At 47.8% G+C, this 25,716-nt stretch overlaps 1 protein-coding gene across 5 annotated transcripts in view; it reads left to right on the top strand.

The window, feature by feature from the left end:
* Window positions 1-24,793, top strand: part of tmem268 (transmembrane protein 268) — a 41,348-nt gene extending 16,555 nt beyond the window's left edge. For 4 of the 5 annotated variants that reach the window (XM_033047592.1, XM_033047593.1, XM_033047595.1 and 1 more), the window contains 9 exons: window positions 236-510; window positions 1,947-2,024; window positions 5,551-5,660; window positions 10,869-10,976; window positions 15,702-15,863; window positions 17,695-17,805; window positions 18,490-18,579; window positions 22,028-22,228; window positions 24,236-24,793. In XM_033047592.1, coding sequence (XP_032903483.1) covers window positions 411-510; window positions 1,947-2,024; window positions 5,551-5,660; window positions 10,869-10,976; window positions 15,702-15,863; window positions 17,695-17,805; window positions 18,490-18,579; window positions 22,028-22,228; window positions 24,236-24,406 — 1,131 coding nt within the window. In that variant the 5' untranslated portion in view covers window positions 236-410 and the 3' untranslated portion in view covers window positions 24,407-24,793. The remainder of the gene's footprint in view (window positions 1-235; window positions 511-1,946; window positions 2,025-5,550; window positions 5,661-10,868; window positions 10,977-15,701; window positions 15,864-17,694; window positions 17,806-18,489; window positions 18,580-22,027; window positions 22,229-24,235) is intronic. The other variant, XM_033047596.1, reaches the window with a different exon arrangement.
* Window positions 24,794-25,716: the final 923 nt, after the last annotated feature.

Genomic DNA, 25,716 nt, shown 5'->3' with positions numbered 1-25,716 from the left:
GATGGGATACTGAGTTGGATGATCAGCCATGATCATATTGAATGGCGGTGCAGGCTCGAAGGGCCGAATAGCTTAATCCTGCACCTAATTTCTATGTTTCTATGATCAATCAGTACTGATAGTGGTTGATCAGCCAATGTCACAGTGAACACATGATCACAGCTCCATGGGCCGATGTCGATTGTCTATTGTTATAATATATTTTTTGTTATTTGTAATCTGTATTTTGCTTCAGGTTGGATGGGCCTCAAGATGTACCATTATTGAAGTGAATCGTCGGGCATCGCTGACCAGCAGTGCATGTGAAGAGGGTTGCACGTGTGGGTTGCGGGAGTACCTGTCCTTTATGCCATGGTTGAATCTGCAAGGAGGCAAGGTCCTGCAGCATCGCGTGGCCAGAGAATAGTGTAATGGCACGCTGCAATGGCGGAGAAAGCATCTCATCCGCTCGCTCCTCTGTGACGTCACTCGAGGCTGTGGAAGAGGCAGACCTTATTCACTGGATAAATGGTGAGCAATTTAGTTTAGAGATACAGTTTGGAGATACAGCGTGGAAACAGTCCACCGGGTCTGCGCCGACCAGTGATCCCCGCACATTAACACGATCCTACACCCACTAGCTTCTCTGTGGATTGTCACCTTGTCGTGGTGGAGAAGCTTGTGTGGTCCTGAGATCCTGAGAGCGATGCCGTCTGGAGCTATCGATGCTCCTGGTAGGGCCACCCATGGCGGTGAGGTCGAGGGGGAGTTCTCTGACAACGAGCAATCCAACCAAGACCTCAACGGTGGAACAGGCGGAGGACGATGGATGACCTTAGTGGAGCGTCACAACGGCTGGGAAGGCGGATGAGGGCTGCAGCAGAAAAGGGTCTCCGTTCGTCTTGGGCTCCATGCCACTGGATCCTGACCCAGATCTGTCAAGGACCGTCTGTGCACCAGTCTCCCCACATTATACAAAGTCACGCACTGGCATCCTCCAACCCTGGAGACACCCATGGTCAGGTCAGCCACGACAGAAAGGGGGCCTGAGAAGAAGAAGTGGAGGGACATGGTTGGGCCGTTGAACCTGTTCTGTATTGAATACATTTATTACTCTAATTTATGACCAGGCAGTGGCTGAATGAAAAAAGTCCAAAACAGGAACAGTGGTTAGAAATTGTGCAAGATATCTTTATTATGGAGAAATTGACATATTCCTTGAGAGTCAATAATGGATGGGATTTATATAGCGCCTTTCTAATACTCAAGGCGCTTTGCATCGCATTATTCATTCACTCCTCAGTCACACTCGGTGGTGGTAAGCTACTTCTGTAGCCACAGCTGCCCTGGGGCAGACTGACGGAAGCGTGGCTGCCAATCTGCGCCTACGGCCCCTCCGACCACCACCAATCACTCACACACATTCACACACAGGCAAAGGTGGGCCCACGAGAACACAACGACAGTATGCACTCCAAGCGGGATTCGAACAGGCTACCTTCCGGTTGCCAGCCGAACACTTAGCCCATTGTGCCATCTGTCGTCCCAGAGTCAAGGAGAATTCATTTGAGAAGATCTGGGAAAAATAGACTGTTTATTTGAGCAATGACACCAATTAGATAAATGCCGAGCTAGATATGGGAAGATTACGTTATATAGATGGTATGTTTGTATGAATGTTGAATTATCTCCAGATAACTAATCAATGCAATGTTTTTTTCTTTTTTTAATTTGGTAAGTCAATTTTTTAATTTATTTACTTCTTTTTTTTCCCCCTATCTACTTATTTTTTTATATTGATCGCTGTTTTTCTTACTTTGTTTTATTTATGGTGATGGTGTTCTGTTTTGTATATATCTCTTAAAAATCAATAAAAATCTAAGTGAAAAAAAAAAAAATATATGACTCGATCTTACCTCAATGTGTTATACGTCACCTATTCCCATCTCCTGACTTTTCTCCACTAGATCCAAATGGATTAGGCAGTATCAGCGGCAGCAGCAGCAGCAACGATCCCGAGTGCTATTCTTCATCCGAGAGACCAGGTGAGTTAATAAGTCAAACTACCAGAGCTGATTGTAATACGTAACAAGCAGGGACATTTTTACTTGTTGCAGCAGCACGATAGGTTTGTGACCAACAACACACTCAACGTTTAAGAAACATTCCGGTCCATGGATAGGACAGGTTAAGAGGGATACAGGTAAAACACAGGCAGAGTGTGCATGTGGGGAATGTTGGTCGGTGCGGGCAGGTTGGGATAAAGGGACAATGTCTTACGGTCTTGGATGGAGGAGTCGAGTATAGGAACAAAGAGGTCCTTCTGCAGTTGTGCAGGGCCCTAGTGAGACCACTCCTGGAGTATTGTGTGCAGTTTTTGTCTCCAAATTTGTGGAAGGACATTCTTGCTATTGAGGGAGTGCCGCGTAGGTTTACAAGGTTAATTCCCGGGATGGCGGGACTGTCGTATGCTGAGAAAATGGAGCAGCTGGGCTTGTATACTCTGGAGTTTAGAAGGATGAAAGGGTTTCTTATTGAAACATATAAGATTACTAAGGGTTTGGGCACGCTAGAGTCAGGAAACATGTTCCCGATGTTGGGGGGAGTTAAGAACCAGGGGCCACACAGTTTAAGAATAAGGGGTAGGCCATTTAGAACGGAGACGAGGAAACACTTTTTCACACAGAGAGTTGTGAGTCTGTGGAATTCTCTGCCTCAGGGGGCGGTTCTCTGGATACTTTGAAGAGAGAGCTAGATAGGGCTCTTAGATAGCGGAGTCAGGGGATATGGAGAGAAGGCAGGAACGGGGTACTGATTGTGGATGATCAGCCATGATCATATTGAACGGCGGCGCTGGCTCGAAGGGCTGAATGGCCTACTCCTGCATTTGTTGTCTATTGTCTATTGAATGTTGGTCGGTGTGGGCAGGTTGGGCCAAAGGGACAATTTATTGCGGTCTTGGATGGAGCTGTTCCCAAACTTTACTGAGATTCATCCCGATCAATGGTGCATCTATAGACGTTGGTGAGAGTTATAGGGGACATGCCGAATTTCCTTGGCCTTCTAAGGAAGCATGGCGTGGTTACTTGGGCATTGCTTCGATGATGGGTGGTCCAAGGCCAGTTTCTGCTGATATTTACTCCAGGAAACTTTCAAGTCAACTTTAATTGTCACATACACATGCAAGATGTACAGTGAAATGAAAGTGGCAATGCTTGTGGGATTGTGTAAAACAACAGAACAGAACAGAACCAGTATTTACATTTTTTTTAAGGAAGATCAGAGTTTACAGTCCTGACGGCCTGTGGGAAGAAACTCCGTCTCATCCTCCCTGTTTTCACAGCGTGACAGCGGAGGCGTTTGCCTGACCGTAGCAGCTGGAACAGTCCGTTGCTGGGGGGGTAGGGGTCCCCCATAATGTTGCTGGCTCTGGATCTGCACCTCCTGGTGTATAGGTCCTGCAGGGGGGCGAGTGTAGTTCCTATGGTGCGTTCGGCCGAACGCACTACTCTCTGCAAAGCCTTCCTGTCCTGGGCAGAGCTGTTCCCAAACCAGATTGTGATGTTGCCGGACAAGTATCTCTACTTCAATGCATATCAGGGTATGGGCACTGGTTCACTTCCTGAAGTTAAAAGGGTTTCAAGTTTACACTAGCACAGTGTTGAGAACCAATGTCTTCTCACCAACTATCCCCCTGCAGAATCCACAAGTGATAGGGGCAGAATTAGCTCATTCGGCCCATCAAGTCTGCTCCGACATTCAATCATAGCTGACCTATCTTCCCCTCTCAGCTCCATTCTCCTGCCTTCTCCCCATAACCCCTGACACCCATACTAATCAAGAATCAATGTATCTATGCCGTAAAAAATATCCATTGACTTGGCCTCTACGACATACTGTGGCAAAGAATTCCACAGATTCATCACCCTCTGACTGAAGAAATTCATCCTCAACTCCTTCCTAAAGCACATCCCTTAATTCTGTGGCTGTGTCCTCTGGTCCTAGACTCTCCCACTAGTGGAAACATCCTCTCCACATCCTCTCTGCCCAGGCCTTTCACTGTTCAGTAAGTTTCTTCTAAACTCCAGCAAGTACAGGCCCAGTGCCGTCAAACGCTCATCGTATGTTATTCCTGGTATAATTCTTGTAAACCTCTTCTGGACCCTCTCCAGAGCCAGCGGTTCCTCGGATATGGGGCCCAAAATAGCTGAGAAGGTAAACAGTTCATGTTACTTTGAGGGAAAAGAGTAAACAGTCACTCTTATCACAGATACTGCTTGACCTACAGATTAACCTCTGACACCCATACTAATCAAGAATCTATCTATCTCTGCCTTAAAAATATCCATTGACTTGGCCTCCGCAGCCTTCTGTGGCAATGAATCCCACAGATTCACCACCCTCTGACTAAAGAAATTCACCCTCATCTCCTTCCTAAAGGAACGTCTTTTAATTCTGAAGGTAGATAAAAATGCTGGAGAAACTCAGCGGGTGAGGCAGCATCTATGGAGAGAAGGAATAGGTGACGTTTCGGGTCGAGACCCTTCTTCAGACTGATGTGGGGCTGGGGGGGGGCGGGAAGAAGAGAGGAAGAGGCGGAGACAGTGGGCTGTGGGAGAGCTGGGAAGGGGAGGGGAAGGAGGGAGAAAGCAGGGACTACCTGAAATTGGAGAGGTCAATGTTCATACCGCTGGGGTGTAAACTACCCAAGTGGAATATGAGGTGCTGCTCCTCCAATTTACGGTGGGACTCACTCTGGCCATGGAGGAGGCCCAGGACAGAAAGGTCGGATTGGGAATGGGAGGGGGAGTTGAAGTGCTTAGCCACCGGGAGATCAGGTTGGTTATTGCGAACCGAGCGGAGGTGTTAGGTGAAGCGATCGCCAAGCCTGCGCTTGGTCTCACCGATGTAGAGCAGTTGACAGCTAGAGCAGCGGATGCAATAGATGAGGTTGGAGGAGGTGCAGGTGAACCTCTGCTTCTGGTCCTAATGCATGCACTTTCTTGGCCTCCGACCATCCACCTAGAGGGAGTGCCATAGAGGGAGTGCAGAGAAGGTTCACCAGACTGATTCCTGGGATGTCAGGACTGTCTTATGAAGAAAGACTGGATAGACTTGGTTTATACTCTCTAGAATTTAGGAGATTGAGAGGGGATCTTATAGAAACTTATACAATTCTTAAGGGGTTGGACAGGCTAGATGGAGGAAGATTGCTCCTGATGTTGGGGAAGTCCAGGACAAGGGGTCACAGCTTAAGGCTAAGGGGGAAATCCTTTAAAACCGAGATGAGAAAAACTTTTTTCACACAGATAGTGGTGAATCTCTGGAACTCTCTGCCACAGAGGGTAGTCGAGGCCAGTTCATTGGCTATATTTAAGAGGGAGTTAGATGTGGCCCTTGTGGCTAAGGGGATCAGAGGGTATGGAGAGAAGGCAGGTACGGGATACTGAGTTGGATGATCAGCCATGATCATATTGAATGGCGGTGCAGGCTCGAAGGGCCGAATGGCCTACTCCTGCACCTAATTTCTATGTTTCTATGTTTCTAAACCGTGCACACTTTGTGTTGCAGTGTTGTACAACGGCCGGACGTTGCTGGTCCTCGCCTCCGGCGGGCCCTGGTGGACTCGTGGATTCGATCTAGAGTCGTGTGAGGAAGGTCTCTCCAGATTTGGAATCCAGGTACAAAGCTCACCTTTCTTTGTGACATGGTGCCTGCTTTTGTTTTGGAGATTTCAGGCAGAAACAGACCCTTCGGCCCATCGTTTCCACGCTGACCATCAATCAACCCTTCTATGTAATCCCACTTTCCTATCCGGTCACGGTGGCGCAGCGGTAGAGTTGCTGCCTTACAGCGAATGCAGCGCCGGAGACCCGGGTTCGATCCCGACTACGGGTGCTGTCTGTACGGAGTTTGTACGTTCTCCCCGTGACCTGATTCAGATTCACATTTACTGTCACATGGACCATTAGGTACGGTGATATTTGCGTGATTTTTCTCCGAGATCTTCGGTTTCCTCCAACATATCAAAGACGTACAGGTTTGTAGGTTAATTGGCTTGGTGTAAATGTAAACATTGTCCCTAGTGGGTGTAGGATCGTGTCAATGTGAGGGATCGCTGGTCGGCGCGGACCTGGTGGGCCGAAGGGCCTGTTTCCGAGCTGTATCTCTAAACTAAACTAAACCTACAAACTAGGAGCAATTTACAGAGGGCCATTTAACAATAGACAATAGGGGCAGGAGTAGGCCATTCGGCCCTTCGAGCCAGCACCGCCATTCAATGTGATCATGGCTGATCATCCACAATCAGTACCCCGTTCCTGCCTTCTCCCCATATCCCCTGACTCCTCTATTTTTAAGAGCCCTATCTAGCTCTCCCTTGAAAGCATCTTGAGAACCGGCCTCCACCGCCCTCTGAGGCAGAGAATTCCACAGACTCACCACGCTCTGTGAGAAAAAGTGCTTCCTCATCTCCGTTCTAAATGGCTTACCCCTTATTCTCAAACTGTGCCCCCTGGTTCTGAACTCCCCCAACATCAGGAACATGTTGCCTGCCTCTAGCGTGTCCAAGCCCTTAACAAACTTATATGTTTCAATGAGATATCATTTCATCCTTCTAAACTCCAGAGTGTACAAGCCCAGCCGCTCCATTCTCTCAGCAGATGACAGTCCCGCCATCCCGGGAATTAACCTTGTGAACCTACGCTGCACTCACTCAAACCCGCACGTCTTTGGAATGTGGGAGGAAACCGGAGCATCTGAAGGAAACCCACGTGGTCACAGAGATAACATGCAAACTCCGCACAGGCAGCACCCGGTGTGGGGCTCGAACCAAGGTCTCTGGCACTGTAAGGCAGTGGCTCTACCACAGTGCAGCCCCACTTCTGCGACAGTTTACCAATTAACCTACAAATTGCCCACTCCTGCGCCTATTGTCTGTTGTTCCTCCAGCACTTGGTGTCCTTCTTTGGTAAACCGACATCTGCAGTTCCTTGTTATTGCATAGTGTCTCGACTGGTCGAATCTGGACAGGGATTTCTCCTGCAACCTCCTGACTCCTCACCTCCCCCCGACTTTCAGTTCCTGGTTTTGACTTGAATCTGCAGAGAAGTTGAAAATAGTTCCGTAGTACCAGCTTAAATTGCAGAAACGTTTGGTGATCTCTCCTCTCGACTTCCATGTGACCCACTGTGGGAATAGAGAACCGAAACTTAATCACCTCTGCAAGAAACTTGCAGAAGAGGCCCAGATCCTTGTAGGCTGTTGGTGTGTGTGTGTGTGTGTGTGTGTGTGTGTCCGTCCGTCCCCCCCCCCCCCCCCCCCCCCCGTCCGTCCGTCCGTCCCCCCCATCTACACTAGTGATAGAGCGTGGAAACAGGCCCTTCGGCCCAACTCGCCAACAATGTCCCATCTAGACTAGTCACAGAGTTATACAGTGTGGAAACAGGCCCTTCGGCCCAACTCACCCACACCGGCCAACATGTCCCAGCTACACTAGTCCCACCTGCCTTGCTTGGCCCATATCCCTCCAAACCTCTACTATCCTTGTACATACCCAACAGTTTCTTAAATTATGGGATAGTCCCAGCCTCAACTACCTCCTCTGGCAGCTTGTTCCATACACCCACCACCCTCTGTGTGAAAAAGTTACCCCTCAGATTCCTATTAAATCTTTTCCCCTTCACCTTGAACCTATGTCCTCTGGTCCTCGATTCCCCTACTCTGGGTAAAAGACTCTGTGCATCTACCCGATCTATTCCTCTCATGATTTTGTACACCTCTATAAGATCGCCCCTCATCCTCCTGCGCTCCACGGAATAGAGACCCAGCCTACTCAACCTCTCCCTGTAGCTCACACCCTCTAGTCCTGGCAACATCCTCGTAAATCTTTTCTGAACCGTTTCAAACTTGACAATATCTTTCCTATAACACGGTGCCTGGAACTGAACACAATATTCTAAATGTGGTCTCACCAACGTCTTATACAACTGCAACATGACCTCCCAACTTCTATACTCAATACTCTGACTGATGAAGGCCAAAGTGCCAAAAGCCTTTTTGACCACCTTATCTACCTGCGACTCGACCTTCAAGGAACCATGCACCTGTACTCCTAGATCCCTCTGCTCTACAACACTACCCAGAGGCCGACCATTCACTGTGTAGGTCCTGTCCTTGTTCGAAGTCGCAAAATGCAACACCTCACACTTCTCTGTATTAAATTCCATCAACCATTCCTCCGCCCACCTGGCCAATTGATCCAGATCCTGCTGCAATCGTTCACAACCATCTTCACTATCTGCATAACCGCTCACTTTTGTATCAAAACTTGCCTCAGACGGCTGTGGAGGCCAAGTCTGGGTATTTTGAACGTGAATTTAGATGGTTTGACCCTGGAGTTGCTGCCTCTCAGTGCCAGAGACTTGGATTCAATCCTGATCACGGGTGCTATCTGTACGGAGTTTGCACGTACTCTTTGTCACTGTGCGCCTTTTCTCCGGGTGTTTCGGTTTCCTCTCACATTCCAAAGAAGTGCAGTTAATTAGGTTAATAGGCTTCTGTAAATTATCCCGTGTTTTCATACCTCTAGTTCTCACTTCAGTGAAGAAAGATCCGAATTCGAAATGACACCCGTCCTTTTTTTCACCACAGATGCTGCCTGACCTGCTGAGTTACTCCAGCACTCTGTGAAACCTCACCTATCCATGTTCTCCACACAGATGCTGCCTGACCCGCTGAGTTACTCCAGCACTCTGTGAAACGTCACCTATCCATGTTCTCCACAGATGCTGCCTGACCCGCTGAGTTACTCCAGCACTCTGTGAAACGTCACCTATCCACGTTCTCCACAGATGGTGCCTGACCCGCTGAGTTACTCCAGCACTTTGTGAAACGTCACCTATCCATGTTCTCCACAGATGCTGCCTGACCCGCTGAGTTACTCCAGCACTCTGTGTCTATATAGCAGGTCAATAAAGTTGGGCATCGACCATCAGGATTTGTAGAGTCATGGAGTATTATTACAATAAGTGCAGGATTAGGCCATTCGGCCCTTCGAGCCAGCACCGCCATTCAATGTGATCATGGCTGATCGTCCCCAATCAGTACCCCGTTCCTGCCTTCTCACCATATCCCCTGACTCCGCTATCTTTAAGAGCTCTATCTAACTCTCTCTTGAAAGTATCCGGAGAATTGGCTTCCACCACCTTCTGAGGCAGAGAATTCCACAGACTCACAACTCCATGGGTGAAAACGTTTTTCCTCGTCTCCGTTCCAAATGACCTACACATTCTTAAACTGTGGCCCCTGCTTCTGGACTTGGAAGCTTGGAAACAGGCCCTTCGGCCCAACTTGTCCGTGCCATCCAAGATGCCCCATCTATACTAGTCCCAGTGTTCAAAAGGGAACTGCAGATGCTGGAATATCGAAGGTACACAAAATTGCTGGGGAAACTCAGCGGGTGCAGCAGCATCTATGGAGCGAAGGAAATAGGCGACGTTTCGGGCCAGCTGGTCAAGTTTGGACCTAATTTCGTTTAAACGTTTAGGACGGAACTGTGCTGGCTGGTTTAAACCGAAGACAAACACAAAAAGCTGGAGTAACTCAACAGGCCAGAGAGCATGCAGAAGTGTCTCGACCCAAAACATCACCTATTCCTTTTCTCCAGTGATGCTGCCTGACCCGCTGAGTTACTCCAGCATTTTGTGTCTATCTTGTAACTGTTCAGAGATACAGCATGGAATCAGGCCCTTCGGCCCACCGGGTCCGAGCCGACCAGCGATCCCCGCACATTAACACCATCCTATAGTGTACCACTAAGGACAATTTTTACATTTACCAAGCCAATTAACCTGCATACCTGTACGTCTTTCAAGATGCTTTCAAGAGAGAGCTAGATAGGGCTCTTAAAGATAGCGGAGTCAGGGGATGTGGGGAGAAGGAAGGAACGGGGTACTTATTGTGGATGATCAGCTGTACAGGGTCTTGGTGAGACCACACCTGGAGTATTGCGTACAGTTTTGGTCTCCAAATCTGAGGAAGGACATTATAGCCATAGAAGGAGTGCAGAGAAGGTTCACCAGACTGATTCCTGGGATGTCAGGACTTTCATATGAAGAAAGACTGGATAGACTTGGCTTATACTCTCTAGAATTTAGGAGATTGAGAGGGGATCTTATAGAAACGTACAAAATTCTTATGGGGTTGGACAGGCTAGATGCAGGAAGATTGTTCCCGATGTTGGGGAAGTCCAGGACAAGGGGTCACAGCTTAAGGATAAGGGGGAAATCCTTTAGGACCGAGATGAGAAGAAACTTTTTCACACAGAGAGTGGTGAATCTCTGGAACTCTCTGCCACAGAGGGTAGTTGAGGCCACAGTTCATTGGCTATATTTAAGAGGGAATTAGATGTGGCCCTTGTGGCTAAAGGGATCAGGGGGTATGGAGAGAAGGCAGGTACGGGATACTGAGTTGGATGATCAGCCATGATCATATTGAATGGCAGTGCAGGCTCGAAGGGCCGAATGGCCTACTCCTGCACCTATTTTCTATGTATCTATGTGATCACTTTGAATGGCGGTGCTGGCTCGAAGGGCCGAATGGGCTACTCCTGCACCTATTGTCTATTGTCTACTGTCTTTGGAGTGTGGTAGGAAACTGAAAATCTCGGAGAAAAACCCACACAGGTCACGGGGAGAACGTGCAAACTCCGTACAGACAGCACCCGTGGTCAGGATGGAACCCGTGTTTCTGGCGCTGCATTCGCTGTGAGGTAGCAACTCTACCACTGCCCCACCGTGACTGCCCTTGGCAAGGGGGCGAGAGTCCAAGCCAAGGGAAGGCCGTTACAGGTGGATTCACTTTCGGCATTTTGTTTCCACGCTGCACAGATACCACCAGAGGTTTACAAGCTGCCCATCCAAGCAACGCTGATGAGCTCAGAAGTAAGAAGATACATGTACTTCAGTTCCAGCGGCTTCATGATGCTCTTCACTCCGGTAAGTAACACTGCCACTTCCTAATCGAGCGAATAGATTTAACTAGATTAAGGGCTGGTGCAGCGGTAGATTTGCTTTCTTGCAGCGCCAGAGAGTTTAATATAGGAACAACGAGGTCCTTCTGCAGTTGTACAGTGTGGTGGAGGCCAACTCTTTGGGCATTTTTAAGGCGAAGATTGCCAGTATCTTGATTAGTACGGGTGTCAGGGGTTATGGGGAGAAGGCAGGAGAATGGGGTTGAGAGGGAAAGATTGATCGTCCATGAATGAATGGCGGAGTAGTCTTGATGGGCTGAATGGCCTAATTTTGCTCCTATACTTCATGAACATGAACCATGTGGGTTTTCTCCGGATGCTGTGAGGATGCAGGGTGACTTGGACAGGTTGGGTGAGTGGGCAGATGCATGGCAGATGCAGTTTAATGTGGATAAATGTGAGGTTATCCACTTTGGTGGCAAAAACAGGAAAGCAGATTATTATCTAAATGGTGTGAAGGTGGGAAAAGGGGAAGTACAACGGGATCTGGGGGGTCCTTGTTCATCAGTCGATGAAAGTAAGCATGCAGGTACAGCAGGCAGTGAAGAAAGCGAAGTACATGTTGGCCTTCATAACAAGAGGAGTTGAGTATAGGAGCAAAGAGGTCCTTCTGCAGTTGTACAGGTCCCTAGTGAGCCCACACCTGGAGTATTGGGTGCAGTTTTGTTATCCAAATTTGAGGAAGAACATTCTTTCTATTAAGGGAGTGCAGCGTAGGTTCACCAGGTTAATTCCCGGGATGGTGGGACTGTCATATGCTGAGATAATGGAGCGGCTGGGCTTGTACACTCTGGAATTTAGGATGAGAGGGCATCTTATTGAAACATATAAGATTATTAAGTGCTGGACATGCTAGAGGCAGGAAACATGTTCCTGATGTTGGGGGAGTCCAGAACCAGGGGCCACAGTTTAAGAAGAAGGGGTAGGCCATTTAGAAGGGAGATGAGGAAAAACATTTTCGCTCAGAGAGTTGTGAGTCTGTGGAATTCTCTGCCTCAGAAAGGCAATGGAGGCCAATTCTCTGGATGCTTTCAAGAGAGAGTTAGATAGGGCTCTTAAAGATAGCGGAGTCAGGGGATATGGGGAGAAGGCAGGAACGGGGTACTGATTGGGGATGATCAGCCATATACACAGTGAATGGCGGTGCTGGCTCGAAGGGCCGAATGGCCTACTCCTGCACATATTGTGTATTGTCTATTGACTACCGGTGTTATCTGTAAGGAATTTGTACGTTCTTCCCGTGACCTCGTGGGTTTTCTTCAAGATCATCGATTTCCTCCCACACTCCAAAGATGTGCAGGTTATAGAACCTTATAGAAACGTATAAAATTCTTAAGGGGTTGGACAGGCTAGATGCAGGAAGATTGTTCCCGATGTTGGGGAAGTCCAGGACAAGGGGTCACAGTTTAAGGATAAGGGGGAAATCTTTTAGGACCGAGATGAGGAAAACATTTTTCACACAGAGCGTGGTGAATCTGTGGAATTCTCTGCCACAGAAGGTAGTTGAGGCCACAGTTCATTGGCTATAGTTAAGAGGGAGTTAGATGTGGCCCTTGTGGCTAAAGGGATCAGGGGGTATGGAGGGAAGGCGGGTACAGGATACTGAGTTGGTTGATCAGCAATGATCATATTGAATGGCGGTGCAGGCTCGAAGGGCCGAATGGCCTACTCCTGCACCTATTGTCTATGTTTCTATGTTTGTAGGTTAATTGGCTTGGCTTTGTACACCTGGTATAAGTGTATATTGTCCCTAGTATGTGTGTAGGATAGTGTTAATGTGCGGGGATCGCTAGTCCGCGCTGACTCGGTGGGCCGAAGGACCTGTTTCTATGCAGTATCTCTAGCGTGGAATCTGGCCCTTCGGCCGACCGAGAATGCACCAACCATCGATCACCCTTACACTAGTTCTCTCTGACAAACTAGGGACAATTCACTGAAGCTCTTGACCGACAAACATGCACGTCTTTGGAGTGTGGGAGGGACCCGGAGGTAACGAACGTGAACGTACAAACTCTGTACAGACTTCACCTCTAGTCTGGATTGAGCCCGGATCTCTGGCGCTGAAATCGAGCAAAAATCTACCATTGGTCCCCTGTGCAAATTGGGGAACTGTTTGTTGTGGGAGCAAGTCTCCGTGACATTTAGTTGGTCGAAATTCTGTGGTTCCTTTGGTCTTGAGTTTGTTCCTATAGACAATAGGTGCAGGAGTAGGCCATTAGGCCCTTCGAGCAACCACCGCCACTCAATGTGATCATGGCTGATCATCCACAATCAGTACCCCGTTCCTGCCTTCTCCCCATATCCCCTGACTCCACTATCTTTAAGAGCCCTATCTAGTTCTCTCTTGAAAGTATCCAGAGAACCCGCTTCCACCGCCTTCTGAGGCAGAGAATTCTACAGACTCACAACTCTGTGAGAAAAAGTGTTTCCTCGTTTCCGTTCTAAATGGCTTACCGCTTATTCTTAAACTGTGGCCCCTGGTTCTGGACTCCCCCAACATCGGGAACATGTTTCCTGCCTCTAGCGTGTCCAAACCTTTAATAATCTTACGTGTTTCAATAAGATCCCCACTCATCATCCTAAATTCCACAGTATACAAGCCTAGCCGCTCCATTCTCTCAGCATATGACAGTCCCGCCATCCCGGGAATTAACCTTGTGAACCTACGCTGCATTCCCTCAATAGCAAGACTCCTAAGAAACCAACACGGCATCCCATTTAATTGACATGAGATGTAGTGGAGTAACTTGACACCAGGCAGCCCAGGCACAATGTTAACTATTTTCCATTAATAGCATTGCCAATCATTTTGCAACTCCAAGTTTTTTTTTTAAAAGTGAAAAATTCAGGAGGAAGTTATATAATCATGGTCACCAACTTGGGATTTTTGTAAATAAATAACTAACCCTTCCGACTGGTATAGTATATCGAATATAAGTTCATTGTGAAGAATCGAGCTGATAGAGGTGCTGCCTCACAGCGTCGGAGTTTGTTACGGTCTGAAGTAGGGTCTCGACTCGAAACGTCACCCGTACCTTCTCTCCAGAGAAATTGCCTATCCCGCTGAGTTACTCAAACTTTTTGTGTATATCTTTGGTGTAATCTTTGGGGAAAATGTTCCTGATGTTGGGGGAGTCCAGAACCAGGGATCACATAGAAACATAGAAACATAGAAATTAGGTGCAGGAGTAGGCCATTCGGCCCTTCGAGCCTGCACCGCCATTCAATATGATCATGGCTGATCATCCAACTCAGTATCCCGTACCTGCCTTCTCTCCATACCCTCTGATCCCCTTAGCCACAAGGGCCACATCTAACTCCCTCTTAAATATAGCCAATGAACTGGCCTCGACTACCCTCTGTGGCAGGGAGTTCCAGAGATTCACCACTCTCTGTGTGAAAAAAGTTCTTCTCATCTCGGTTTTAAAGGATTTCCCCCTTATTCTTAAGCTGTGACCCCTTGTCCTGGACTTCCCCAACATCGGGAGCAATCTTCCTGCATCTAGCCTGTCCAACCCCTTAAGAATTTTGTAAGTTTCTATAAGATCCCCTCTCAATCTCCTAAATTCTAGAGAGTATAAACCAAGTCTATCCAGTCTTTCTTCATAAGACAGTCCTGACATCCCAGGAATCAGTCTGGTGAACCTTCTCTGCACTCCCTCTATGGCAATAATGTCCTTCCTCAGATTTGGAGACCAAAACTGTACGCAATACTCCAGGTGTGGTCTCACAGTTTAAGATCAAGGGATAGGCTGTTTAGGACTGAGATGAGGAAAAACATTTTCACCCAGAGAGTTGTGAATCTGTGGAATTCTCTGCCACAGAAGGCAGTGGAGGCCAATTCACTGGATGTTTTCAAGAGAGATCTAGCTCTTGGGGCTAACGGAACTAAGGAAGACACAAAATGCTGGAGTTACTCAGCGGGTGAGGCAGCATCCCTGGAGAGAAGGAATGGGCGACGTTTCAGGTCGAGACCCTTCTTCAGACTGAAACATCGCCCTTCCTTCTCTCCACAGATGCTGCCTCACCCGCTGAGTTACTCCAGCATTTTGTGTCTACCTTCGATTTAAATCAGCATCTGCAGTTCTTTCATATTGAAACATATAAGATATTTAAAGGTTTGGACATGCTAGAGGCAGGAAACATGTTCCAGATGTTGGGGGAGTCCAGAACCAGGGGCCACACAGTTTAAGAATAAGGGGTAAGCCATTTAGAACAGAGACGAGGAAACACTTTTTCACACGGAGAGTTGTGAGTCTGTGGAATTCTCTTCCTCAGAGGGCGGTGGTGGCCGGTTCTCTGGATACTTTCAAGAGAGAACTAGATAGGGCTCTTAAAGATAGCGGAGTCAGGGGGATATAGGGAGAAGGCAGGAACGGGGTACTGATTGGGGATGATCAGCCATGATCACATTGAATGGTGGTGCTGTCTCGATGGGCTGAATGGCCTCTACTCCTGCACCTATTGTCTATCGTCTAAGAAATCAAGGGATATGAGGAAATGCAGGAATGGGGTACTGATTTTAGATGATCAGCCATGATCATATTGATTGGCGGTGCAGGCTCGAAGGGCCGAACGGCCTACTCCTGCACCTATTTTTCTGTGTTTCTACAGTATGTTTTTATCTAAACAAGCATTTGCAGTTCCTTGTTCCTACACATTGTTACAATCTTGTCTGTTGATCACTTAGGTGTTCTATGTGGTCACCTGGTGTTGTCTCTACTCCACCTTCCATGTCTACTTGAGCCAGTATCTGAAGAGCTTCTTCTGGGCTTTCTGCCTCTTGGTCAGCGTTGTAGCTGTTCTGCTCACCACCGCCCTGCTTCTCATCTTACACTGGCAGCACAAGAAGGTAGGAGAGAAAACAAATGTTTTGTTGCCACACTGTAAGCATGCAGGTACAGCAGGCAGTGAAGAAAGCCAATGGCATGTTGGCCTTCATAACAAGAGGAGTTGAGTATAGGAGCAAAGAGGTCCTTCTGCAGTTGTACAGGGCCCTGGTGAGACCACACCTGGAGTATTGTGTGCAGTTTTGGTATCCACATTTGAGGAAGGACATTCTTGCTATTGAGGGAGCCCAGCGTAGGTTCACCAGGTTAATTCCCGGGGTGGCGGGACTGTCATATGCTGAGAGAATGGAGCGGCTGGGCTTGTACACTCTGGAGTTTAGAAGGATGAGAGGGCATCTTATTGAAACATATAAGATTATTTTGGGTTTGGGCATGCTAGAGGCTGGAAACTTGTTCCCGTTGTTGGGGGAGTCCAGATCCAGGGGCACCGTTTAAGAATAAGGGGTAAGCCATTTAGAACGGAGATGAGGAAACACTTTTTCACACAGAGTTGTGAGTCTGTGGAATTCTCTGCCTCAGAGGGCGGTGGAGGCCGGTTCTCTGGATACTTTCAAGAGAGAGCTAGATAGGGCTCTTAAAGATAGCGGAGTCGAGGGATATGGGGAGAAGGCAGGAACGGGGTACTGATTGTGGATGATCAGCCATGATCACATTGAATGGCGATGCTGGCTCGAAGGGCCGAATGGCCTACTCCTGCACCTTTCGTCTATTGTCTTTGGAGTACACTGGAATGATGGAGGGAATCTCACATGGTCACAGGGAAAATGTACAAATTCTGTGCAGGCAGCACCTGTAGTCAGGATTGAACCCGGGTCCCTGGCAATTCTCCTAATGTGGCCTAACAATAGACAATAGATGCAGGAGTAGGCGACTTGGCCCTTTCGAGCCAGCATCGCCATTCAATGTGATCATGGCTGATCATCCACAATCAGTACCCCGTCCCTGCCTTCTCCCCATATCCCCTGACTCCACTATCTTTAAGAGCCCTATCTAAATCTCTCTTGAAAGTATCCAGAGAATTGGCCTCCACTGCCTTTCTGAGATTCCACAGATTCACAACTCTCTGGGTGAAAAAGTGTTTCCTCATCACCATTCTAAATGGCTTACCCCTTATTCTTAAACTGTGTGTGTGGCCCCTGGTTCTGGACTCCCCCAACATCGGGAACATGTTTCCTGCCTCTAGCGTGTCCAATGTCTTATCGAGTAGTCTTATCTTAAGGGGTTGGACAGGCTAGATGCAGGAAGATTGCTCCCGATGTTGGGGAAGTCCAGGACAAGGGGTCACAGCTTAAGGATAAGGGGGAAATCCTTTAAAACCGAGATGAGAAGAACTTTTTTCACACAGAGAGTGGTGAATCTCTGGAACTCCCTGCCACAGAGGGTAGTTGAGGCCACAGTTCATTGGCTATATTTAAGAGGGAGTTAGATGTGGCCCTTGTGGCTAAAGGGGATCAGAGGGTATGGAGAGAAGGCAGGTACGGGATACTGAGTTGGATGATCAGCCATGATCATATTGAATGGCGGTGCAGGCTCGAAGGGCCGAATGGCCTACTCCTGCACCTAATTTCTATGTTTCTATGTTTGTATGAGCTGCATCGTGACATCATGTAATATTCTTGCACATTCTTCATCTTGCGAATGGCATGCACAGCCTAAAGTTGTAGGGCAAATTGTTCTATTTGATCTTATTTGATTGTGCACGCCAGGTCGATTGCATTCGTCGAAACAGAGTGAAGGTTGCAATCTTCCCACCCCAATTCTTGTATGTTGATCTCCAATGAGAACTCCTCGATTAAGTCTCAATTCTATCTTTCTATTTTATCTATTTTAAAGATTAACGCAAATACAGATCTGCGTCTCATGTGGACCAACGAGAATCTCGTGAAACACAACATCCTAGTTGGAGCAATGGATGCCACAAAATACTGCTCAAGTGTGCTACACGTATCCTTCTCAAACAGCAGAATAATCTCTGGGGATTAAAGATGTCCAAAGTGCCTAATTGTCACATGTACTGGCCAGGGAACAATGAAACTCTTAAGCCCCCCGTCCCACTTGCGTGTCCTTGGCATGCTAAATACGTGATGGACCCGCGCGACTTCATGCATCCACACAGCCATCTGGAGCGCGTGACGTCATTTGAAGATGGACACAAAATGCTGGAGTAACTCAGCGGGACCAGCAGCATCTATGGAGAGAAGCAATGGGTGATGTTTTGGGTCGAGACCCTTCAGTCTGAAAGAAGGGTCTTGACCCGAAACTTGACCGTCCCCCCTCCCCCGATGCATGAGCTTGATCGCCCCAACGCGGAGGCCCCAATCGCCACCGGCTACGGGAACCAAGATCATCCCGTCACCTGGTGGTGAAGGGAAGAGATTGAACTTTTTTTTTCTCCTTCCATCACAGTGAGGAATGTGGAGGAGTCACTGTGGTGGATGTTTATGTTAAAATATATTTTGTGTGTTCCGTTGCTTTTTATTGGTATGACTATATGGCAAATGAATTTCCTCGTAGGTTGCAAGACATACTTGGCTAATAAAGTAGTATTGTGATTATGGTCTCTATAAACGGGCTGGTGCATGGGTGTGTGACATCACCAGTGGAAATTGTTCCTTGACCAACGCACAGCTCTGTTTCATTTATTTCAACATTCGGGGATGTGAGAGGAGACTGGCTTCTCTGCTGGAATCAAGACGTCATGCAGGCTCTGGGCTCCAGGTAGCTTTTGCATTCTTTGCCTGCTCGTGAATCTGATCGTAGAATCGTAGACTCGCGCTGCGCCAAAACTGACCCTTAGGTCCATGGAATGGAAATGGAATGGAATGGAATGGAATGCTATTTATTGTCATTTAAACCTAGGTTTGAACGAAATTACATTTACTCCAGTTATTTACATTACAAAAAAAAACACCAAGTGTGGCGATCGCTGGTCGGTGCGGACTCGCTGGGCCGAAGGGTCTCTTTTATCTATCGTCTATTATTGGGGATGATCAGCCATGGTCACATTGAATGGCGGTGCTGGCTCGAAGGGCCAAATGGCCTACTCCTGCACCTATTGTCCCTACCCCATCGAAGCTCATCCCATTTGCCCATAATGTTTAATGTTATATGTGTCATACCTAACTGTCACTGTAGATCATGTTGACACTTGCGGGCGGAGCACCAAGGCAAATTCCTTGTATGTGAATATACTTGGCCAATAAACTTATTCATTCATTCATATTTGGGTCCCCCTTTCTCAGACCATTTTAACGCACCATAGTGACGCAATGGTAGAGTTTCTGCCTCACAGCGCTCGAGACCAGGGTTCAATCCTGACCCAGGGTGCTGGCTGTAAGACGTTTGTACGTTCTCCCTGTGACCACGTGGGTTTCCTCCGGGTGCTCCGGGTTTCCTCCCACATTCCGAAAACATGCAAGTTTGCAGCTTGGACACAAAGTGTCAGCGCAACTCAACAGGTTTGTAAATTACTGTGTGGAAAGGAACTACAGATGTGCAGGAAGGAAGTGCATGTGCTGGTTTAAATCGGACAGACACAAAAAACTGGAGTGACTCAGCGGGACAGGCAGCATCTCTGAAGAGAATGGAGCGGCTGGGCTTTACTCTGCAATTTACAAGGATGAGAGGGATTAGAAACATAGAAATTAGGTGCAGGAGTAGGCCATTCGGCCCTTCGAGCCTGCACCGCCATTCAATATGATCATGGCTGATCATCCAACTCAGTATCCCATCCCTGTCTTCTCTCCATACCCCCTGATCCCTTTAGCCACAAGGGCCACATCTAACTCCCTCTTAAATATAGCCAATGAACTGGCCTCGACTACCCTCTGTGGCAGAGAGTTCCAGAGATTCACCACTCTCTGTGTGAAAAAAGTTCTTCTCATCTCGGTTTTAAAGGATTTCCCCCTTATCCTTAAGCTGTGACCCCTTGTCCTGGACTTCCCCAACATCGGGAGCAATCTTCCTGCATCTAGTCTGTCCAACCCCTTAAGAATTTTATAAGTTTCTATAAGATCCCCTCTCAATCTCCTAAATTCTAGAGAGTATAAACCAAGTCTATCCAGTCTTTCTTCATAAGACAGTCCTGACATCCCAGGAATCAGTCTGGTGAACCTTCTCTGTACTCCCTCTATGGCAATAATGTCCTTCCTCAGATTTGGAGACCAAAACTGTACGCAATACTCCTGATGTGGTCTCACCAAGACCCTGTACAACTGCAGTAGAACCTCCCTGCTCCTATACTCAAATCCTTTTGCTATGAAATCTAACATACCATTCGCTTTCTTCACTGCCTGCTGCACCTGCATGCCTACTTTCAATGACTGGTGTACCATGACACCCAGGTCTCGCTGCATCTCCCCTTTTCCTAGCCGGCCACCATTTAGATAATAGTCTGCTTTCCTGTTTTTGCCACCAAAATGGATAACCTCACATTTATCTACATTATACTGCATCTGCCAAACATTTGCCCACTCACCCAGCCTATCCAAGTCACCTTGCAGTCTCCTAGCATCCTCCTCACAGCTAACACTGCCCCCCAGCTTAGTGTCATCCGCAAACTTGGAGATATTGCCTTCAATTCCCTCATCCAGATCATTAATATATATTGTAAATAGCTGGGGTCCCAGCACTGAGCCTTGCGGTACCCCACTAGTCACTGCCTGCCATTGTGAAATGGACCCGTTTACTCCTACTCTTTGCTTCCTGTTTGCCAGCCAGTTCTCTATCCACATCAGTACTGAACCCCCAATGCCGTGTGCTTTAAGTTTGTATACTAATCTCTTATGTGGGACCTTGTCGAAAGCCTTCTGGAAGTCCAGATACACCACATCCACTGGTTCTCCCCTATCCACGCTACTAGTTACATCCTCGAAAAATTCTATAAGATTCGTCAGACATGATTTACCTTTTGTAAATCCATGCTGACTTTGTCCAATGATTTCACCACTTTCCAAATGTGCTGCTATTCCATCTTTAATAACTGACTCTAGCAGTTTCCCCACTACCGATGTTAGACTAAGTGGTCTGTAATTCCCCGTTTTCTCTCTCCCTCCCTTCTTAAAAAGTGGGGTTACGTTTGCTACCCGCCAATCCTCAGGAACTACTCCAGAATCTAAAGAGTTTTGAAAGATTATTACTAATGCATCCACTATTTCTGGAGCTACTTCCTTAAGTACTCTGGGTATCTGGCCCTGGGGATTTATCGGCCTTTAATCCATTCAATTTACCCAACACCACTTCCCAGCTAACCTGGATTTCACTCAATTCCTCCAACTCCTTTGACCCGCGGTCCCCTGCTATTTCCGGCAGATTATTTATGTCTTCCTTAGTGAAGACGGAACCAAAGTAGTTTTTCAATTGGTCTGCCATATCCTTGTTCCCCATGATCAACTCACCTGTTTCTGACTGCAAGGGACCTACATTTGTTTTAACTAATCTCTTTCTTTTCACATATCTATAAAAACTTTTGCAGTCAGTTTTTATGTTCCCTGCCAGTTTTCTTTCATAATCTATTTTTCCTTTCCTAATTAAGCCCTTTGTCCTCCTCTGCTGGTCTCTGAATTTCTCCCAGTCCTGTTGCTTGTGAAAAATAAGATTATTAAGGGTTTGGACAAGCTAGAGGTAGGAAACGTGTTCCCGATGTTGGGAGAGACCAGAATCGGGCCACAGTTTAGGAATAAGGGGTAAGGCATTTAGAACGGAGATGATGAAACACTTTTTCACACAGAGGGTTGTGAGTCTGTGGAATTCTCTACCTCAGAGGGCGGTGGAGGCCGGTTCTCTGGATGCTTTCAAGAGAGAGCTAGATAGGGCTCTTAAAGATAACGGAGTCAGGGGATATGGGGAGAGGCAGGAACGGGGTACTGATTGTGGATGATTGGCCCTGATCATATTGAATGGCGGTAAAGGGCTGAATGGCCTACTCCTGCAGTTATTGGCTATGATTGTCAAGGAAAGGTTGACGTTTTGGGTGGAGGCCCTTCTTCAGACCCTGACCCAGGAGCTGCAGATGTTGGCTTACAGTGAGATTCTAGGTTAGTTGTCCCCAGTGTGTTGGATATAGGGTTAGTGAACAGGGTGGGTAGTTGGTCGGTGTGGGCCGAATGGCCTGTTACCACACTGAATCTCTAAATGAAACTAATCAGTTTGTGTTTCCAATCCACAGTCCCTTCTGCGTGAGAAGCTGGGCCATCTCTACATCGTCATTGAGACAACTCAAGTCAGTGCTCTGAATGAAGTGGTCGCTGGGTCTGAAGAGGCTCCTCTGTTACCAGGGAATGACGGTGGCTCTCCGAGTCACAGCAGTCATCAACCGAAGCATGTCTTTGACACTCTGACCAGCTTAGTGCCTGAAGGCACATCTGAGGTAACGTTAAGGGGCTGTCCCACTTTCATGACCTAATTCCCGAGTTTGCCCTTGACTCGTACTCGCAGCATGGTCATCACGAGGTCGTAGGTAGATCGTAGCAAGCCGTGATGCTAGTCGTAGGTACTCGTGGCATCAAGTAGGTCGGGGTGTTTTTCAACATGATGAAAAATGTCCACGAGTAAAAAAAGGTCGTGAATTAGGTCGTGAAAGTGGGACAGGCTCTTTAGGTGGAGAGAAATGCTGGATAAACTCAGCGGCTGAGGCAGCATCTATGCAGCGAAGGAATGGGTGACGTTTCGGGTCGAGACCTTTCTTCAGACTGATGTGGGGGGGGGTGGGGGGTGCGGGAAGAAGAAAGGAAGAGGCGGAGACAGTGGGCTGAGGGAGAGCTGGGAAGGGGCGGGAAAGGCGGGAGAAAGCAGGGACTACCTGAAATTGGAGAAGTCAATGTTCATACCGCTGGGGTGTAAACTACCCAAGCGAAATATGAGGTGCTGCTCCTCCAATTTGCGGTGGGACTCACTCTGACCATGGAGGAGGCCCAGGACTGAAAAGTCAGATACGGAATGGGAGGGGGAGTTGAAGTGCTGGGCCACCGGGAGATCAGGTTGGTTAGTGCGAACCGAGCGGAGGTGTTGGGCGAAGCGATCGCCAAGCCTGCGCTTGGTCTCACCGATGTAGAGCAGCTGACACCTAGAGCAGCGGATGTAGTAGATGAGGTTGGAGGAGGTGCAGGTGAACCTCTGCCTCACCTGGAAAGACTACTTGGGTCCTTGAATGGAGTCAAGGGGGGAGGTAAAGCGACAAGTGTAGCATTTCCTGTGGTTGCAAGGGAAAGTACCAGGAGAGGGGGGTGGTTTGGGTGGGAAGGGACGAATTGACCAGAAGTTATGGAGGGAGCGTTCTCTGAGGTAATGCATCTCTCTCTTGGTCTCCTCGCCTCCGGGACGACAGATGGCACAATGGGCTAAGTGTTCGGCTGGCGACCGGAAGGTGGCCGGTTCGAATCCCGCTTGGAGTGCATACTGTCGTTGTGTCCTTGGGCAAGACACTTCACCCACCTTTGCCTGTGTGTGAATGTGTGTGAGTGATTGGTGGTGGTCGGAGGGGCCGTAGGCGCAGATTGGCAGCCACGCTTCCGTCAGTCTGCCCCAGGGCAGCTGTGGCTACAGAAGTAGCTCACCACCACCGAGTGTGACTGAGGAGTGAATGAATAATGCGATGTAAAGCGCCTTGAGTATTAGAAAGGCGCTATATAAATCCCATCCATTATTATTATTATTACTAGAGAACAGTGCTGAGCAACCATCAAAGGCTGGAGAAACGCAGGGGGTGAGGCACTCTCTATGGAGCGAAGGAATAGGTGACGTTTCGGGTTGAGTCCCTTCTTCAGACTGATCATCTACCATCAATCTCATGGGGTGTTTATCCACATTTAATGTGGATAAATGTGAGGTTATCAACTTTGGTAGCTAAAACAGGAAGGCAGATTATTATCTAAATGGTCTCATTAGGGCCCTGTACAAAGAACTGCAGATTCTGGAAATATCGAAGGTAGACAAAAATGCTGGAGAAACTCAGCGGGTGAGGCAGCATCTATGGAGACGTTTTGGGTCGAGACCGTTCTTCAGACTGATGGGTCAAGGATCACCAATGAGGTAGATAGCAGTTTAGGACTGCAGTCTAGTTGTGGTTCTTGCAATTCCTGCAGTTCTCTTGCTTTCAAGAGAGAGCTAGATAGGGCTTTTAAAAATAGTGGAGTCAGGGGATATGGGGAGATGGCAAGCACGGGGTACTGATTGGGTATGATCAGCCATTATCACATTGAATGGCGTTGCTGGCTCGATGGGCTGAATGGCCTACTCCTGCACCTATTGTCTATTGTCTATTGTATCTAAGAAATACTTTGTGAGTTCCTGAGAACGACACTGTCTAGTTGATATTTTGATGTCTCATCTCACTTTCCCTTTTATCAAAAATCTTTTCTTGTGGTTGTTGTTTCAGGAAATAGCTTATCAACTACTGGTCATATACAGTGGATATTACGTGAAACTACTTGCAATGAACCAGCTCCCCCACACCACAGCTTCCATCCACACTGGTGATGCACATGTCCCTTGCCTTTGCCAGTACATAGAGACCTCGATACTGAAGCTCTCCGGCTGTGAGTCATAGCCGTGCCCTCAACAGCGAACTTTGGATGGCTTCTCATCTCCGAAACATTATTGGACTTTTGAGCCACGACTGTGTATAACACTGTTACCACGTTGGATGAATGCGGTTGTTTTCAAGACCTGCAAGGACGTCTAAGGAAATAATCTGTTGATCAGCAGCCCTTACACTCACTTTACAATCTCATCAAAAAACTTGCTGGAGTTTAGTCCAACTTTGCGAGTTGGCCCCGTTTCTCCAGAGGGGTCAGACTGAACTGAACGTTAGTCGGAACACGAGGAAAGTCTGGATCCCTGCTCTCCCTCTCCCCCCATCTTCCACCTTTTCTTTCCCAACCAGCAACTGCAGAGCAGGAATAAAGCAGGAATAAAAACATGATCTGACTAATCATTAAGGGTGAGTAGGAATCGTTCTTGAGTCTATTTTTAAACAGAATTTTAATATTGCAAGGCATGGCTGCAGATTCCTATTTACATTTTCTCCACCACAAAATGGTGGGATTGAACTGAGCAGATTTATACTTGAAGATAAATCCATTTTCTTTGGGCGGTCAAAATCCAGCATCAGAAATCTGATTATTAAGGGTTTGGACACGCTAGAGGCAGGAAACATGTTCCCGATGTTGGGGGAGTCCAGAACCAGGGGCCACAGTTTAAGATTAAGGGGTAAGCCATTTAGAAGGGAGGTGAGGAAACACTTTTTCACACAGAGAGTTGTGAGTCTGTGGAATTCTCTGTCTCAGTGCGGTGGAGGCCGGTTCTCTGGATACTTTCAAAAGAGCCTCTTAAAGATACAGAATCAGGGGATATGGGGAGAAGGCAGGAACGAGGTACTGATTGTGGATGATCAGCCATGATCACATTGGATGGCGGTGCTGGCTCGAAAGGCCGAATGGCCTACTCCTGCCCCTATTGCCTAGTGTATGCTTGTACAACTCAACGGACCAGTGCTTTGTGCTGGTCTACCATGGTGTGAAGCCTTGTCCTATTGTTTAGAGATACAGCATGGAAACAGGCCCACCGATTCTGCGCCGACCAGCGATCCCAGCTCATTAACACTACCCTATACACACTGGGGACAATTTTACGTTTACGCCAAGCCAATTAACCTGCAAACCTGGACGTCTTTGGAGTGTGAGAGGAAACTGAAGATGTCGGAGAAAACCCACGCAGGTCACGGGGAGAACGTACAAACTCCGTACAGACAAGCACCTATAGTCAGGATCGAACCCGGGTCTCTGTCTCTGCTAGGCAGCAGCTCGACCTCTGTGCCATCTTTGCCGCCTGTGATTCTATTTTCTGAGCTCACTAACT

Source organism: Amblyraja radiata, chromosome 30 (assembly GCF_010909765.2).
Source record: "Amblyraja radiata isolate CabotCenter1 chromosome 30, sAmbRad1.1.pri, whole genome shotgun sequence".
NCBI classification, from domain to species: domain Eukaryota; kingdom Metazoa; phylum Chordata; class Chondrichthyes; order Rajiformes; family Rajidae; genus Amblyraja; species Amblyraja radiata.
Note: the sequence above shows the minus strand (reverse complement) of the source record. Positions and strands in the feature narration are given on the sequence as shown.